The sequence below is a fragment of the Saccostrea echinata genome, unplaced genomic scaffold (assembly GCF_033153115.1).
Source record: "Saccostrea echinata isolate AGI-Se365-2 ecotype Australia unplaced genomic scaffold, CSIRO_AGI_Sech_v1 ptg000025l, whole genome shotgun sequence".
In the NCBI taxonomy this organism is placed as follows: Eukaryota; Metazoa; Mollusca; class Bivalvia; order Ostreida; family Ostreidae; genus Saccostrea; species Saccostrea echinata.
In genome coordinates this window covers 19,447,507-19,466,911 of record NW_026889774.1, presented here as the reverse complement: position 1 = coordinate 19,466,911, position 19,405 = coordinate 19,447,507, and the positions used below count along the sequence as shown (strand labels likewise).

General features: G+C 32.7%; 2 protein-coding genes across 2 annotated transcripts in view; one reads left to right on the top strand and one right to left on the bottom strand.

Moving 5' to 3' along the window:
• Nucleotides 1–220: 220 nt before the first annotated feature.
• LOC133192688 (protein phosphatase 1K, mitochondrial-like) lies at nt 221–5,071 on the bottom strand. Its single transcript, XM_061328681.1, has 4 exons — nt 4,342–5,071; nt 3,998–4,218; nt 2,423–2,515; nt 221–678 (listed from the first exon to the last, which is right to left on the bottom strand). Exons 1-4 carry the CDS (start codon nt 4,904–4,906, stop codon nt 409–411), a joined length of 1,149 nt encoding a protein of 382 aa, XP_061184665.1. The 5' UTR covers nt 4,907–5,071; the 3' UTR covers nt 221–408.
• A 10,844-nt stretch (nt 5,072–15,915) lies between these two features.
• Nucleotides 15,916–19,405, top strand: part of LOC133192687 (cardioacceleratory peptide receptor-like) — a 36,778-nt gene continuing 33,288 nt past the window's right edge. Inside the window, exon 1 of the mRNA XM_061328680.1 lies at nt 15,916–16,176. Within this exon, the coding sequence (XP_061184664.1) occupies nt 16,096–16,176 (81 nt within the window). The 5' untranslated portion in view covers nt 15,916–16,095. The remainder of the gene's footprint in view (nt 16,177–19,405) is intronic.

Sequence of the window (19,405 nt, the reverse complement as noted above, 5' to 3'; positions counted from 1 at the left end):
AATAACCTTTTAGAATAATTAGTAATCTTTCACGAACATTACTTTTCTTCAAGACCTCCAGACACTCCGTGCAGTTCTCCATGCCTGTGCTAGTATACTTCATTTGATAATTAAAGCTGAGACAATAAAATGTGTGTGCTTTTTACTTTTACAAAAATTAGATACTTTTAGCATTTAATAAAAATGTCACTGAAGTTAAAAAAAAAATTCACAAAGTCTGTTACAAGTTTTGATATTAAATTTTAATCTGCTTCATAAAGTGTTACATTCCTTTTCAACAAAGACACACTGTCTGAAACTATTGAAATTCATGCAAGTAAAAGAAAGAACTATCCAAATTTGTATTCACAGATCTTAATCCGTATAAATACTAATAATCTCCAGCTGCAGAGCATTATATAATTATAGCTATCCAAATCTTCCTCCCACCAAATTCCTTCCAAAACTATACGGTATGGTTCTGGTTGTATTTCTGTATTTGCCCCAGGCTCCAAGTGGGACTACCACAACAGTGGTGTTATCTTCTGTCCCAAACTGCAGAGCTTGATCTGTGATGAAAGTGGCGGCATCCTTGGGGTTTTGACAAATACCTACTATGTCCACAACCTCATTGTCATTTAGAACAAAGTTCAGTCCATCAGAACTAAGAATCAGAAATCCATCTTTTCCATGTTTTAGCTTCAATGATAAAGAACGAGAAAAATAATTCTCTGCATTCTGTTCTGTGAAATCAAAAGTGAAATACTTGGATTTTTTTAAAGGAGAATAAAATACGTAAAAATGTAGTTTAACTTTTATCAATATTTTAAAAGTTCAAGTAGAAACCATATAATAAAACAAAGTGGTGTGGTATACACATGTATATTGAAACTAAGATAGCTAGTGCATGATAAACATGATATAATTTTGCAGAATGTATTCATTAGACAGTTCATTCATACATGCATCCTGCTTTCATAATCTGGAAAGGCCTCCAGAGTCACTGAAGCATAAATGAAAGTCAAAAACGGAATTCAAAGCATGTATGCACTGTACAGAACTATCTTCAGAATCACCATTTTTGGCACTTTGATATGTACAGCAACATGTGATTTATAATTACAGACTTATATAGTCTTTTAATTCTACATGGAGAGGGGGAATAGGTTTCTGTGAAATTCAGTATTATATCCCTTCCTATTGATACGGAATTCATTGCAAAGGACACAAAATAAACTATCTCTAAGAAATGAAACACTCTTCAACAAGTCATACTTTACTGATATTTTTATTCTGTGTAATTCATTCTTAAACCAGACATGTTGTGTGCATTGTCAATTAATTAAGTTGTGAATTAAGAATTTGTGTACCATCCACTAAAATTAACATTTTTAATTCCTCTACAGTACAGGAAAAAAAAAATATTTGAGATGGTGACCATTTCAAAGGGCTCCACCTTTAGTGGGGGACAAAATAGATGAAAGGGACTTGTAAATGACTATATTAAGATAGGGCCATATTTTTGCACTAATTTGTCTCTGTGTTGAAAAGACAAATTGCTATTTGCATATTCTTTCTAAAAGTATTTACCTTTCACTTATTTCCAACACTGCATACCTTTTACCCAAAGCCACTTTTTGGGTGAAATATTAGTCACACTGGTCCAAGGGCAGAAAAGATATACTATATACAGAATTTTACACAAAGGTCTTTGATCTTAAATTCTTACCCTTTTTTACAATGACTTCTGCTTTGACCTTAATGTTGTTGCCTTAATGTCATTGCAAACACTTCACTCATGAGCATTCATTGATTGAAGTGTGATCCAGAATGGACAAAGGAGAGAGAAATTATACTCACAACAAGGATTTTTAAGCTGAATTCATGTTCCTCTTTATACATTATATTAGGTATTTATCATGATTCAAATTCAATCAATGTCAGTGCAAAAAGTTCATGAAATACAAGGAAGAAGAAAAATTGTATCTCCCTGCATACTTGTTTATTTGCCACCTTAAATCTATGCTGAGGTAATACAGTTGTTCTCAGTTGTTAAAAAAGCTAAATGCAATAAAATCTCACAATTACATATTGCCAATTAGACAAGCCTAAGTAAAAACTGTGAATTTTACTATGACAGCTTCAAACATAGAATCAACTGTGATATAACTTAAAGAGATTCTAACTCTCCCACTATTTTTTCTCATTTTATTGGTGTTTACAAAATGCTTGGAAATTATTTTTCTCAATCTTTAATGGGGCAATTATCACTTACCATATGTTTACTAACTGTTCACAAATGTACTTTTATGGTCCAACATATTTAACAATTCCTTTGTTTAGTGGCAAAATTAGAAAGCATTGAACCTTTTCTTCAAAATAAATGATCATCTATTGATTAACATGAGGAAGGGATGTACCGGTAGGTATTGAAGACACTTACTGTTTCTGTTTTTAGGGATGGTTTTGCAATCACTCCTTTTCTCTTTAACTCAATATCTCCTATACTTCTTGTCATGGACAATCTCCCATCAACCTGACAATTAATACATGGAAAAAAAATTATAAATTTACAAAAAGCACAAATTCTCAAAATTTTCAATTCTCAACAGAAACAGATTTAGTATTATTCATTTTATTTAGGAACATGTTTAGGACTTTTATTGCAGAGTTCCGGTAAATATTTATCACAAACATTAGAGAGTAATATGTTTCTCCAGTGCATGATTTATTTACTTGAAAACTTTGTTTTAATTAGAAACCAATCCAAATAATGTTCAAGAATTTGGTTTTTATTTGAATATATAAGGATATTCATTCAAAATTTATTGTTTCAGAAGGCCATGTTCATGTAATAGTACACAAATAAATATGTAGAATGTGTAAATGTAAAATTATGAATACCCTGAAGTTTAAAATTACTAACTTTTGAAATTCAAATTTTTTAAAGATTTTTCTTATAATATTCAAGATTATGCTGAATACAATTAATTTTAAACCAAACAGGCTACTGAGATAAGTTGATGTTTCATGGATTTCAACCCTCATTTAAGTCAACATTTTCTAAATTTAATGGTCATTTCGTCATTAGCAAATGCAACTTATCATTGGATCGCATTTTTTCTAACATATCTCATGCCAATTATTAGGCCTTTGCTTTTATGCTAAATTTGGCTATGAATTATTACGACTACCTGATCAATACATAGGGCTCATTGCAAGTGTGACTGGTTAAAAGGGGATGCTGGCTCCTCCTACGCACCTGATCCCACCCTGGCATTTCCAGGGGTTCGAATGTTATCCCTGTTCACAGATTTGTTTGTAGGTTTTTTTTTGGAGATCCATCACTGTTTGTTATCTCCACTTATGACATTCCTAGGTAAAACTTTAACTGGCTTTTGTGGCCCCACCCTATCCACAGTGGTCATGATATAAACAAACTTGAATCTACAATCTACACTACCTGAAGGATGTTTTCATATAAATATGACTACTCATAGCTTTGTTGTTCTTGAAAAGGAGATTTTTAAAGATTTTGTTTTCATATATATATTCCTATGTAAAATTTTGAAATCCTATTGTGGCCATCCTAGCCCCAGGGGTCATGATTTGAACAAAACTTGAATTTAAACTGCTCGAGGATGCTTCCATATAAATTTGACTAATCATTGCTTTGCTGTTCTTGAGAAAAAAAATATGTTAAGATTTTTTTCCTATATATTTCAATGTAAAACTTTTATCTACTGTGGCCCCATCCTACACCTAAAGGTCATGATTTGAACAAATTTGAATCTACAATATGTAATGAAGCTTGCTCTATGACAAGTTTGGTTGAAATTGGCCCAGTGGTTCTGGAGAAGAGATCGAAAATGTGGGAAGTTTAGACAACACACAAAATACAACAGAGAGACAGACAGATGGACATTCTTCCATCAGAAAAGTTCACTTAAAGGCTCAGATGAACGAAAACAATGGATGAATATCTTATAGAATTCACACCTGATCATCTTGAACATACCTGATGAACACCTAAACTATTGCTGACAATGAATCCCCCGCTCTTAGTGATACGTTCACTTTCCCTTGGGTCATCAGGGTTGTGATCTTCTGTTAATCTGACGGCATGACTCTCTCGACACAACACAGCCCTAGTGTCTCCTACGTGAGCAACATGTAGCTTTATCCCATGATGCAACAGGCAAACTGTTGCTGTAGTACCACAGTTGTACAATTGGGAGCCTTTGAAAATGGAAAATGAATGATTAATATTCATTCATCTGTTCTGTCTTTCCATTTTGAGCACATAGACCCATAACTGATTAAGCATATTGATGAACATTCAATTACTATACTTGTTCTTACCTATATAGTAAAAATTTATGTGACGAGTCAGCATATTGTTGATGTCCAGAAAAGACTGTGTCAACACCTCATTTAGATCGTCAGTTTGTCTTAACCAATGCTTGATAAAATATGGCAAGTTTTTAGACACATATTCAGATGCCAATTCTCCTCCGTGGCCATCAAATATCCCAAAACAAAGAATCTCAGGGGAGATTTTCTCAACAATATATCGGTCCTCATTCACTGTCTTTCTACCCATGTGTGAAGCTACCCCTACTTCCTCCAGTGGGATTTCTGGAATAAGCTTACCCATCTTGATGCTTTTTTCCACTGCAATTGGCATGTTGATACGATTGTTCCAGCTTCCCAAGGTATCAAAGTTTACACCCTGTTGTCTCTCTCCTTTGTTTTCTGGGTCACTCAATATGCCACCAGTTGTACTCTTTTTCTTGTAAAAGGAGTTCTTACCGAGGTGATACTTTTTGACACTGGTGTATTGAAGCGGAATAAATTTAATCCCAGCATTCTTGCAACTGCATACATGACATAGGATGCATTTTTGTAGTTGTCTCTGAATATTCATGTCAGTTACTTTGATTCTGATCTGGTTTTCAAAGTTTATTTGACTTTGGAGAACTTTGGATTATTTGGTTTTGTTATGCCTCTAGTTAGAATCATATTTTTTTCAAAATTCACATTTTAATTACCAACAAGTTAAAATTGTTATTCTCTTCTCCTCATGAGTTGAATGATCTGTAAGTAAAGATAAATTTAAGGAGTAAATATGTACAAAGCTGTGATCTCAAACAACATGTTTACAATGTATTTAACACCAAGGACTCTTTGTAGATGGGAGTAATATTTCCTTCTATGTTGTGTTATAACCTAATTCCCCATTTAATGAATGTCCTAGCCAAGAAATAAAACAAAGCAACAATGAAAAGGCATTGTCCTTTAACAGTGAATTCTTTGAATATTTTACTTACAAGTGAATAAAATAATTGTAATTTACACTCTAGAATTCTACTTAAACACTGTTTTATCACTCAAAGAAAATGATTCAATCTGAATCAAATCCATTAATGACCATTAAATGGTTACTATAAACTTTATATCTTAAAAGCTGCTGCAACTGTGTCTCCATATACATAAAAAAATATTTATAAAATGTATATAATAAGTTTAAAACTTGTGCCAAATCCCATTCTACTGTTCTTAATTATGTTCAAATCAATCATATCCAATAAAAGTGTACTGTAGATTCCTAAATATACGTGAGGAATTAATTATCGCGTAATTACGTGAGAAGCACCACTCGCGAAATAAAATTACTCGCTTTTATTTTTATGGTGCTTTAGTGTATGTAAAATCTCTAGATAAATCACCCATTCGCGAATTATTGATCTCGCAATTTGAAGCCCTTGGGCCATTTCGCGATATTAAGTACTTGCGTAAAATAAGGAATCTACAGTAATGCTTTTGGCTTTAGATATTGGCCTGGATAGCTCAGTTGACAGAGCACCTGACTAGTGATGCAAGGGTCACAGATTCAATTCCAGGTCCAGCCACACATTTTCTCCTACCCTGTTAAAGCAATATCCCTATTGGTGAGGTCACTTCACTATAAAAACATCATTCCTCTTTAGCTGGGTAAAATAAAACCCCATGTTGCAAGATTATTCTAACTACATGTACAGCTGATATGATAAATCATACATGTAGATGTTCTTAAAACATACAGCCTTCATCAAGTCCGGCACAATCTCTCAATAACATGTAAGTTATAAAGCTTGAATTAGCTATTTAGCTTTATTAAGCTATTTACATGAAGTTTTTCACAAATATGCTTTTTATATTTCTGCCATGAACTATTTAAAAAGCAACCTATAATCCCAGCTGAGACACAGCTTGTCTGGATATTTGGCATGATGCCTTTGCCAATAAGGCATATCAGTCCAAATATCTAGCCAAGCCAAATCCTAACCAAGATTGAAAGCTATGCAAAGCAAAGAGAGTTTAAACTTTGCTGCTTTTGAACACTTTAAAGCATAAGATATATATCTTTCTATTGTCTGGGTACCTGTTCACACCTAGTGAATGGCATCTTCCCAAATCAAGGGTTTTTGATCCGCTCCGCTCCACATATGTGGAGCAGAGCGGATCAAAAACCCTTTACTTGGGAAGATGAGTGAATGGTGAGGCATGGATAAGTATAATTTCTTCACATTGTGCTAAACTGTACAAATTGTTCAACTGAGATACAGAAGGTGAGTGAATAACTGAAAGAAGTTCATAAAATGTTTACATATTATAACATCAATTTACTCCCCATATAAGTCAAGAATTTAACATTAAGTAACCTTCTATTTTAGTAAATAAAAGTTACAATCTTACTCTTATGGTAGTTGCAAATCACAGCATTCTTCAGTGAACTCAAATGTCTGATGTACATGTATGTGTGCCATAGTATATGGCAATTCAGAATGTTTTAATAAAATATCGATGTTTTAATGATAATAAAATTTCAATTTGTGTTCACTATGCAGGTTATTAAAGTCATCTGCAGCTGTCAAAAATGATCTGAAACTGTCGTTTATCTAGTTTTTAAATAGGGCCTACATGTTGGTAACTCTCAAAAGCAAAATATCAAATTAAAATTTCCTTTATTAGAGGAAGACACAAGAACTACATTTTGAATAGTAGATAGATATTCACATTAATTCTGTTTTATTCATACACAAAGTATGAATAAACACTTTAAAAGTCTATTCAAAAGATAACTTAATCAGACTATTTGGAATAGCTAAATAAAGCTATTATCTTGCTTATTCAAGCTACAGTATGTACATGCTACATCAAGCATGTCAAGAGGTTGAATCTGACCTGTACAGTATGTGTTCGTCTTAATGTAAGGATGTATTCTCGAATATTTCGCATGCAAACATATCACTATCTACTCTTTACTGCAGATTAGATTACATTTAAAGGAGGAAAGAAACATTACCAAAACAACTCAAACATTTAAATTGATTGAGGCATCTCTTGTTATGATGTGTAAGCATTATACGAATCACAATCCCGTTGCTTTAAATGTAATTTCGAACCCGAACGTCAATTCAGTAAAACAAAAAAAAAAAAAAAAAAAAAAAACAGTTTACTGCATTTCCATCTTATTTTTTCGTGTAGTTATTTAGAAATAATCTAAATGAATGGAAATCCACTAAAAGCTCCCAGGCACTTGACGTTTTAAACCTTTCTCTTTATTAAAAATATCCCCACATTAGTTATAGAGAAAGGTTTAAAAGTTAAACGTCAAGTGCCTGTGTAAAAACTGTATTGGGTTATGATTATTTTATCGTTTTAGATGAAAATATCTAATTTTATATAAGTCTTGAAACTCATGCCTATGAAATAGAATAAGCTAGACTCCCTAAGTGTATTTTATTCCTATATTGCACTGGGAATAAAGAATTTGAATAATGCGCAGTTCCATGCATTTTAAAATTCAGATTATTTTTTTCTCATAATATACATCACACACCATATATAGAGTTCGTTTTCAGAATACATTGGCGTCGGAAGCAAATTGAAAGTAGGGGGAGGGGGGGGGGCTAATTGAAAGAGAAAAAAAATCGGAAAAAAAAGCGGTAGCGGATTCGGAACATCTAATTTCATTTAGATTGAGAAAAAGAAAAAATATTAATTGTCCAGATATGCGAAAATCCTATTTCGTGGGGGGGGGGGGGGGAGACTTCTTTCAGTACCAATTTTTTTCCAAACCCTAACACTTACCCTTCTTTGACTACACTGCAACCTGTGCCTCTTGAAAGTGGGGGGGGGGGGCTAAACTTACATCCCAATGTTCAATGCCTATATTATATCTATCTTTGCAAAAAAAAGTGGGGAGGGGGGTTAAGCCCCCCAGCCCCCCCCCCCACCCCCCGGTTCCGACGCCTATGGAATAAGTATACAAAGGTCCGCGAGAAAAATTTAGCCTCTAGCCTAGAGGCTAATTTTATCCTTAAAGATCTGCCTATCAGTGCTATAGAAAGTGAAAATACATATATGATAGTTAAGCCTAAACTTTCACCTTACCTGTAGGATTGGGTAAAAAAAAAAATTGTAAGCTGTTGCAATCTTGATTAAGATTTGGCTTGGCTAGATATTTGAACTGATTTGTCTCATTGGCAAAGGTAAGCTGTTGACACGGTAATGTCTTGCATTAAGTTGAAGAGTACAAGCATGACATTTGTTGTATATTTATACCCCCACCCCCACCCCGCTTGGAAAGCGTGTGGTATATAATGATGGGGGTGTCCGTCTGTACGTCCGTAGTTCCTTCGTCTATACGTCTGTAACACTTGAGGGTACCCAACTCTTATCTGCAACACCTCCTAAATAAATAAATAAAATTCAATTAGACTTTCACGGAATGTTTTTTTTTTTCAAATAGTGCCATTGTGCACCTTCTATTTTACAATTTGATCGGACTGATATATGGGGTTTCTCACAGCAAAACTTTATTACATGGAGGGTACCCTTCTCTTATCCACAACACATCCTTTGGCACTGACTGAAATTTAATGAGATTTTCACAGAATCTTTATTACATAGGGTCATTGTGCCCCTCCTATTTAAGTATTTTTCGTTTCGATCCTACAGAATTTGGGCTTTCCTACAGCAAAAAATGGATTTTGCCACTATACTCATATGGGGTATCATTTTGCGAGCTCAGTGCTCACAGTACCTCTAGTTATTTCTACAATGCGAGAAAGATTCTAAGTAAGCAGAATGATTCAGCTTAAAAAATTTGTCAAAAGATGGACACAATTAGTGATTTCTATTGCTTAATGAATGGTTATTATATTGTTAGAAGCGCGCACATGTATTTAATTTGGCGTAAGTGCTTTTGGATATCATGCAGTACCTCTTTCACTTGGCGTTGCAGCTGCAAAGTATACGACCAATATTTCGCTGTATCTATCTCAGAAACTACAAGGTTTTAATGACATGGTAAAATGTTATCCGTCAACACCCAATCTGATAAAGCCCTTGTAATTTCCATCTTGAAAAGAAAACTCATTTGATTACAAATGATGTATGTAAACATCACATAATCAAATTTGTTTTGTGACATCGGGTTTGCAACAAAAGTAATCAAATTCGACAGCAACGATGATAGCTTTTATGTTTTTGCTACGATTAATCATTGATATAAAAAGAATTCTACAACTTAGGCAAACTGGATTACTTATCAGATTAGCATATAAATCCGAACTTTAATGTATGAGTTATTTGTAGACCATTAACTTAATTTTCATCATCATAAACGCTATATCAGTGGTTTTACGTCACAAAGATTCTAGAGTTTAATTATTAAATAGATTTTGTTCCTTTATTTCATTATTTATTTATTTTTTTTTTTATAAATTTGCGGATCGGAAATTATTCTACAAACGTAATAAATGATTCTGTACCATTTCTTCAACATGGTCGGAAGTATCTACTAGAGTTCAACATGAATCTGATAATAACTATTCAGAGTATTAGCTTAATTGCGATAAAATTTGTATGATTGCGGAATTAATTTATTATTCTAATTAAAGGTTTTAATGGTGTAGATTTTTATGTTTATGAACACGTAGTTACACTTCTCTAAAACTCGTAGACTTTAAAACATGCATTAAAAAAATATTAAACAAGTAATGGTATAAAGAAACATACAATGTAATATCATTTTCTAAGTCCCACACGCGTATATATATATATATATATATAAACTTGTGAATGGTAACGTCTAGATATAATTGTATGACGGATTTTTGTCGGTTATGCAGAAATTATCCCAAGTTTTTAACTGTCGTTGATATCCCTGGCATACCCAACAAACTAGACAGCGGTTCCTTAGATTGACATTAATACGTGAAATAAAAATGTAAATATAAATGAAAAAATGCTTTATAATAGATTATAAAATACACGAGGCATTCCATGTTAATTTCCTACTGACGTCAGACACAAAGACAGTCGCAGGAGATTGACATGCATGAAGCTTGAAGACAACGAACAGTAATCAAGCTCAAAAGTCCATTAAAACAATTCAAACTGGGAGCAGAGCAAACACGAACCTCTTAAAAACATCAGAGATGTAGCCATGGAGGAATAAACATCCCCTCTCGACCGGTACACCCGCCGTGTGCTCATCGTCATGATCGGGCAAACGGAAAAACTCAGTAGACAATTCCATAATATAAAATAATGGCCTTATAATTTGTATGAAGAACGTCAGTCAACATTCGATTTAACGACAGATTGTATTTGCTGAAAAGGTCATTGTATCGACCACAGAATTTGCAAAATGTTGACTTTAAAAGAGAAAGTTGATATCCTTGTGCCATCTACTTATTTGTCAATAGCTTGTCTCGTTTTAGAAATTGTTCGATACGTAGAGTATGCTTTTGCGTATCGAATCAGCTGGGAGACATAAACGCCATAGGCAGATGATAATAATGGCATATTGCTTCATAAATGAGGGAAGTTGACGATAGAAAAGTTGAAGTCTTCACGTTTATCATAAAATTTTGTTGTTAAGTTACCATTAACGTCTTTTTCTAGTAAAATATCTTAATATGAAAAAGATGTGTCAGACTCTTTGATGTCTTCTATTTAGAGTTTAAAGGAATATATTGAGTCAACGTAGGAATGAAAATGAATATTGTTAATTGATAAAACATCGTCGATATATCTGAATGTTGAATGCGAGGCCACAGCAAGAGACATTTTCTTTTCATGTAGAAGTTTCTGAATAATTTCTGCTTCATACGAATACAGAAATAGGTCGGTTAATAACGGGGCTCAATTAGTGCCCATGGGAATTCCAACAGATTATTGGAAGACATGGTCTCCAAAAACCACATAGATATTGTCGATCAGAAACTCCAGCCTCTTTTTAATATCAACTTCACAGTACTTGTGTGTACAATCAAAATGTTTTTTTTAACATTCACTTGTGTGTATAATCAGAATATTTTTTAACAAAATAATTGTGCAAATGACCGATGACATTTCTGGAGAGTTAAAGAATTTTGGCGAGCGCTTGCGAACGTCCACTCTGTTAAACAGACGTCAGGACATTACGCACTTGACCTTTCGTTTGGCGAAATTACATCACTTGTAATTATCGAGAAATCAACACGCTTAACTTTCAAAGAGTTATCATAAAGAAATTAGTTGGAAATGTAAATGGCACATAAAACATGTTTCTTCGTGCAATTGTGGTTGGGATGAACTGTTCTGGATTTGATCTTTAATTTTTGTAATTAGATTTAGCTACAGGTATTTCCCATTAAATACTGCTTTTATTTTTGCTGATGAATCAATACAGAAAACCAATATTGCCCCTTTAAAAGAATATCTTAGTACTAAAACATATACGAACAATTCCATATCACGATACCGGTATTTTCAATGTAATATGAGATGACGTGTTTTGTTTTCAACTTAAGAAATAGTTTTTATCTCTCTAGATAGGAAGTCTTTTAATGTCGTTTTTATTTTATCATAAATCTTATACTAGCATTAAATCTACACATATTTCCAAATTCATTGCTTTGCTAAACTTAATACTTTTTGAAAGAAATCTTAAAATTTACGCTAAAGGATCATTCGTAGTTTATTGAATAATAGCATATAATATTCAAGTGAATTCTGGTTCAGTTTGAATAATGGTAGACCCTATCCAAAACTTGAAAGTTCCTTATCTGTCAAGCAAAGTCTGATGCAAGCTCTCGTGTTTTAGATTTATTTCATTCTTTTTTTTCCAAATGGATTTACAAGTAGAAAACGTAGTGTGAATTTATGTTCTGAATTCAATTTGAAATTAACACTGTGAAATTTAAGATTACTGAAATGGATTAGGTTTGATTGCCATGTTTGAAATGTTTGCTAATGAATGACACAGATTTCTAAAAATACGGAAAATGTTATCGCATTGCAAAGCTTTTGTTTAAATGTAACTATTTGTACAGTGCAAATATAAGTTTTCATCGCATCTCATTGCATTAATATCTGAACCGGAAAGTTTATCTCAGACTTGTTCGCGTTATTTAAAAACTCTACAACTATTACGGCTTGACCTCTGAAGAAATAATTAGAACAGAGTTGGAAAAAATCCATGTTTCCTGTAAAATCTGTGTCAGTTTCCACAAAATTTTTTGTTGTAAGCTTGAGGAAGATTTTCATCCCATATATAATGTATATATAACAAACTTCCATATACAGTTTGATTGTGAAAACTGTAAACAATATTTAGAAGAATCCATAGTAATATATACAATATTTACAAAAAAGTAATACATGAAATCAACAAAAGACGTATAATACTTATCGTTTTTTTATCCCATGCATAGAATACACACCTACTAGCTGTCCTACAAATACAATGCACATTATCTACTAACTGTCCCACACATACAATACACATTTTCTATTAAGTGTCCCACACTTACAATACACATTATCTACTAACTGTCCCACAAATACAATACACATTTTCTACTAACTGTCCCACACATACAATACACAATATCTAAAAGCTGTCCCACAAATACAATACACATTTTCTACTAACTGTTCCACACTTACAATACACATTATCTACTAGCTGTCCCACACATACAATACACATTTTCTACTTACTGTCCCACACTTACAATACACATTATCTACTAGTTGTCCCAAAAATACAATACACATTTTCAACTAACTGTCCCACACATAAAACACATATTATCTACTAGCTGTCCCACAAATACAATATACATTATCTACTAGCTGTCCCACACATACAATACACATACAATAAACATTGTCTACTAGCTGTCCCACACATACAATACACATTATCTTCTATTCCACACATACAATACACATTATCTTCTATTCCACACATACAATACACATTATCTACTAGCTGTCCCACACATACAATACACATTATCTACTAGCTGTCCCACACATACAATACACATTATCTACTAGCTGTCCCACACATACAATACACATTATCTTCTATTCCACACATACAATACACATTATCTACTAGCTGTCCCACACATACAATACACATTATCTACTAGCTGTCCCACACATACAATACACATTATCTACTAGCTGTCCCACACATACAATACACATTATCTTCTATTCCACACATACAATACACATTATCTACTAGCTGTCCCACACATACAATACACATTATCTACTAGCTGTCCCACACATACAATACACATTATCTTCTATTCCACACATACAATACACATTATCTACTAGCTGTCCCACACATACAATACACATTATCTACTAGCTGTCCCACACATACAATACACATTATCTACTAGCTGTCCCACACATACAATACACATTATCTTCTATTCTTCTATTCCACACATAGAAAACCCATTATCTACTCTCCTACATATAATAGCAATATTATCTTTTTCTTTTACCTTGACTTTTTTAGTTTTAACTTCTCTTGAGTTTCTGGAAATCCTCTATTGATAATGAAATGATAAGTCTTCATATATATGTAACAGTGTAGTTAATTTTCTCCTAGAGTAAAGAAACAAACTTACCCCCATCTTGCAACTCTCAAATGTGTCACCCGATGAGACATTAAAATATCTCCAACCCCCCCCCCCCCAACCCCCCTTCAAACGAATCAAAGTAAAAATACGGAATCAACACCTTCATTTGCATGCTAAGAATTCATCATATTTAAAGATAAATTAATTATAGTCAAAATCAAAGTGTATACCTAGTTATTAGAGCTGCTTTTGATCTTACCCAACTAATTTATGAAGTGCAGCTGAGGCAAAATATAGAATTTATGAGTAGTATAAAACTATTAGAGTATTAAAGGTTTCAGCTACATTGAAATTGTTCAGTTGTTTTCAGTGGGAATTATTTACCCACAAATGGATAATTATTGAGCATCATACACAGTAAGTAAATGGATTATTATAGTGACGGATTATGTATAATCATAACATTAAGATATATATATAATAGGAAAACACCCGACAGATCGGGCCTATATATATCACTTTTAACAATACAAATTCAATAAAAATACAGTGGTATTATGCATTGCGTTTACTATATATAATAGGTTGTCTGTAAGTATATGCCGAGTACAAGAATTTTGCGGTTTCTCTGAATCTGACGTAATGGTCGAAGTTGGTTTAAATCCAATACTGGTAAAAACGATTGCTCTAAGATTTGAACATGAGGTACAATGAAGCAAAAAGTGCTACTCATCTTCTGTACTATTCGAAGAACATAACGTACACAGTCCATCAGATTTAATTAAGCATTATTGTAATGATACAATAAAAAATATTTCTGTTTCGAAATGGTGAATCCATTACTTATACTTCTGAAATATAAGCAGTGGATATCAGTTATTTACACCTGCAATTCTTGAAATTTAATACAGTAAAAAAAGAAAGCTATTACAAAAGACGGTAAGTGATCCAAATGTTTCAGATTCGGTATCGCCAAGGTAAAATATAAATGTTAAACTCTCAAAATGTGTACATGAGCAGTTTGGGATATTTGGACCGAACTTTCAATATAATTACATGTAATCAACATATTCAATGAACAAAACATTCGTGAGATAGGCCTCTACCAATTTCATATTTTTTTCAGTTATGACAACTTGTTTTAGAAACAGAATAATAGCTTAACATGAATCGTTAAACAGTAAACTTTTTCATTGTGATAGAAACATTTTCTTTTCAACGACTTCTTTAATTCGTTGATAAAGTTCTTTACTACTGTCTTTGAGCTGATGTAGACAGTATAAAGAATAAAATGCATACGTAGAATGTATAATGCCATATTTGCAAAGCAGCACTAAATTTAATATCACAGTTTCGACGTTTATTGTGTAATAAAGTTGCCAGTAAAAATATTTTCCGTTTTTATGAATTCAAGAATTGAGATATAAGAAACAGATTTGCTGGTATTCTATATAGTATATACATAAATAGAAAACATTCAATTTGCCCCAGAATTTTGAATGGAAATATTTAATCGTAGCTTAAGTATTGGACAACAGATTTGTTTATTACATCTAAAATAATGTATTTTCGAACACCAAAACAATGCCTTAAAATCATTATAACATTTGTGACATATTTTTTTTCTTTGAATAAATACATGTAATTACAAAATACCGTAACTTTAACCCATTCAAATTTTGTGTTGCATAAAATGTTCTCCACTGCTACACTTCTGAATTTTATATCTTATAAAGATCTAGACTAAAGTCAAGTGTATCTGTTTGCATGTCAAGATGCTCACTGAAGAAATGCGTGCAGGTCAGGTCAAATACATAAAGACAAGATGAAATTTAAGGTGCCCATGGAAATTAATTCTCTAGGAAGCTTTATTTCCACCCAAAAATCAGCAGGACTGTGAAACTTACACAAAAGTCAAGAAATGAACAGACTTAACTCAGAAGAGCGTTTTGCACTGAATAATGTGCAAGCACGTAGTTAAGTTTTCTGTAATGATTATTTTTTCAGGATTTCCAAAACCTCTGTATAAAGAGATCAGCGAGCAGGAAGGAAGAAAAAAGGCTCGGGATCGATTGTGCTCTGCTAGTATATAATCCTCCGACCTGATCTCTGATCGTGCACCTTTTTTGTTCTGTGTTGTCTATTTAGATAGAAGACAAAGTGGGATTTTATCTAGGGGGGCAAAATGACCGATACCAATGTTACAATGGATGTAATGCAAAACAAAACCAATGATACAGCGATGGAAACTCTAAACTTTCACAAGGTAATTTTTTAAAACAAAATCTGATTTTTAAAGACTTTTGCCCTGACTGTTTCTTTGATTTATTGATTTAGATTTCTTTTCCCCTGGAAGCTCATTTCAATAAATCCAAATATATCAAAATATTATGCAATTTATCGATTTGGGAAATGTTTGGAATTAAGGTATAGGACATATAATTTTTATCAGAACGTTCTCTAAGGGGGAAAACCTACAACAAATTCGTTGCTTTTTCATTTTTCAAAAATTATAAATGCTACTTCAAACACGTGCACGCACAATTTTGTTAACTTGATTGACTACTATGCCTGATATTTCTGAGTTTTACTGTTATTTTACTTGAGGTCAATATATATATATATAATAAATAAACATAAGAACATTGTACACGAATTTAATCTTAGGGTATTAGTATCAGCTGGTAATGAAAACAAGCCAATTAAACTCTGAATCCAAATTTCGATTTAATTAGATCATCATCTCCTTTTCCACACAATGGAATCGAGTAGAATTGTTGACATGCTAATTGAATCGGTACGACTGGGTATTCTGTCGATGTTCTTATTCGTTATGTGGTTGGATTTTACAAGTAGTAATGGTCTACCATGGGAAATCAAATGTATTGGTAATTACCACAGGTTGTTATGGTCAGACGTATATTCTGAGGTATATTGCAAAATGAGTGTTGTAGATCTGTGACGTGTATAATCTCAGTATACACCTGTGAAAGGTGAAGGAAACGAAAAAATCTTATATACATATAAGTATACACTTGAATATATATATATTTCAAGTAGATAGTTTCAAATAGAGACATCCCATTTCAAAAAATGTCAGACTTTCTTTAATTTAGAGAGAAAAATAAAAATAAATTTATTGTTATGTTCATTTCAAATACCGGTAAATGCTATTATACGTAGACGTTGACTGAAAAAGACGTTCGAAGAAAAAAGAATCTTCCTGACACTGAATGACATTTAAATGGAGCTTCTTTTGTTATTCTGATAAATATAAAGATAAAACTTTTTTGAACGAAGCGAGAGAGATAGTAAACAATTTTTAAGTAGTGATATGTAGGTTTCTGTCTCGTAATTTGGGGTCATTTGAAGTCATGACAATAGTGTCTATTACTGAAGGAAATACAAGAACAGAAATATCCTCAGTGCTGTACAACGTTGTCTTAATAAATCCTTAGCCAAAAACATGCAACAATTATATAGAATTTTAAATAAAGAGGCATATTGAACAATGTTGACAACTTTACGCAAGCTGACGAGAATTGTTTCAATTAGCAAATTCCTGTGCTCAATTTTCTGGCAACAACACTTTCAATAAATATTGAATAAATGTCTACTATGTCAATTTCATACGATATATTATGAAACCAACATGTGATATTGACCAGAGATATGTTCACTGATCAAAAGTAAACCCAGATGTTTATCTTTTCATCTACTCGTACACCATCTGTAAGTGTCTATGTAGTATATACTGGTTGTATTTAGTTATTCTTTTTGACCTGATGAAAACGTAAAAAAAAATTAGCACCCAGGAAACAATTAATATATCATATACATGTATATCAAAGCATTCCCGGGTCGCTGTGACTCATAATAAGAGGTCATAATGACAGGAAAAAAAACCCTAGCCGCAGAACTGTAGCTCTCCCAAAAATATATTGACACATCGGATCTCTGGTCGTCCATCCCAATTTTTTTCAGACCAGCGAGCTACTGAAGTCCAGCTAAAAAATCCCAGAATCTATTCTCGGTGTAGTTATGTAAAGATCTGAATCTGTCTTATGATGGTAAGATATTTTTGAATGTCCTGAAATAAAGAATTAGTAGATATGCTGAGAAAAAAACACATATTGACTGGTTTTGCTGAGAAATCAATTTTTTTTTTTTAAAAAGTGGTTCAAAATTTACACAAATTTCACTTTAAAATATTCGTGAGAGACTAATTACCATGTTCTAAGAGTTACAATTAACTTGTTCAGAGTTTCGGATCGTGAACATTTAAAATGTTCACTAAGCGAACTCGGTATCGATCGAATGAGAGAATTGGTCACAGTTTCCTAGATGAACATTTTCAAATCTTAGCCAAAGGTCAACACCCGACATAGACAGAAGGTATATTCAAGTTCGAAATAGCATAGCAGCAGCGTTCAAGACAGGTTAACTTTTTCTGACGTGGCTGATAAAGTTTCGCCCTTGATTCAATACAGTTACTGTAGAGCTACATCAATATCAGTGTACAAATACCAATTTCTCCTTTTAATTATTTCATCAAAAAGGGCGCATTAATTATTGAGACAACACTTTAAAAATCCTTTGATTAGGGGTTTTTTGGAGTTGCATGAAAGCAGTTAAGGTCTTAATCTTCAGAATTTCTTACGTTTAAACTCTGAAAATATTGATCAGTGTGTTCCATTAAGCAATTTTAGAGTTAATTAATTTATTTTCTCATGGTTTAAGAATACGGAGACATATACAAGTAACTTTGATGTATGAAAAACAAGACAGATATATTTTATTACATTCCCCGTTTTGTTTGAAGGTACATTGTAACATTGATTGTATATATAACCTTGTGGTGATTGATAAGGATATAAACAACTGGCAGGACTTCACATTTCCCGGAAAACACTTCTTCTTATCTTTTGAACTGTGATATCTTATTGAATTTCAAAGATATCATTCCACCAAGGCATTTAACTGCCATCGTCCTGACAGAGCACTTCTTTTTCACAGTCCCAGTACAACTTCAAATCCCCAGAGAATGTACATAGATTACATGTACATGTATATTGTCCTATACTAATGCTACTCTAGTATATCAAGAGGAATACTTGTAGAAAAATGCTCTGAGGAAGAGTCTAGTTTAAAAAAAGAAATACCCAGTAAATAAAATTTTATTAATACAATGATAACTAAAATGGTTTGTTTAAATTAGAATAAAGATAAATATTTTTAAAAATATAAAATTATTTTTTGTGTAATTTGATCTTATCTTCGTGTTCTATCTGATCTACATCGAGACTGTATTTTTCCCCTTGTTAAAAGCATGGCATATTAGTTCTTAAAGAAATAATTTACCGACAATAAAACATATTTTAAAAACAATATGTGGAAAACTCCTTTTTGTTTAGCGGAAGCTTGTTTTTGAAAAACATAAAATTAATAAATATCACGAGAAAAATACATGTACATGTATGTACGTATCACTCCCA

Bases quoted from the DNA above. Each gene is read 5' to 3' on its own strand.
- LOC133192688 (XM_061328681.1), bottom strand. From the start codon at position 4,906: ATGAATATTCAGAGACAACTACAAAAATGCATCCTATGTCATGTATGC. The intron at 4,219-4,341 runs GTAAGAACAAGT...CCATTTTCAAAG, and splicing joins CATAAATTTTTACTATATAG to GCTCCCAATTGTACAACTGT. The intron at 2,516-3,997 runs GTATGTTCAAGA...ATTAATTGTCAG, and splicing joins ATAGTTTAGGTGTTCATCAG to GTTGATGGGAGATTGTCCAT.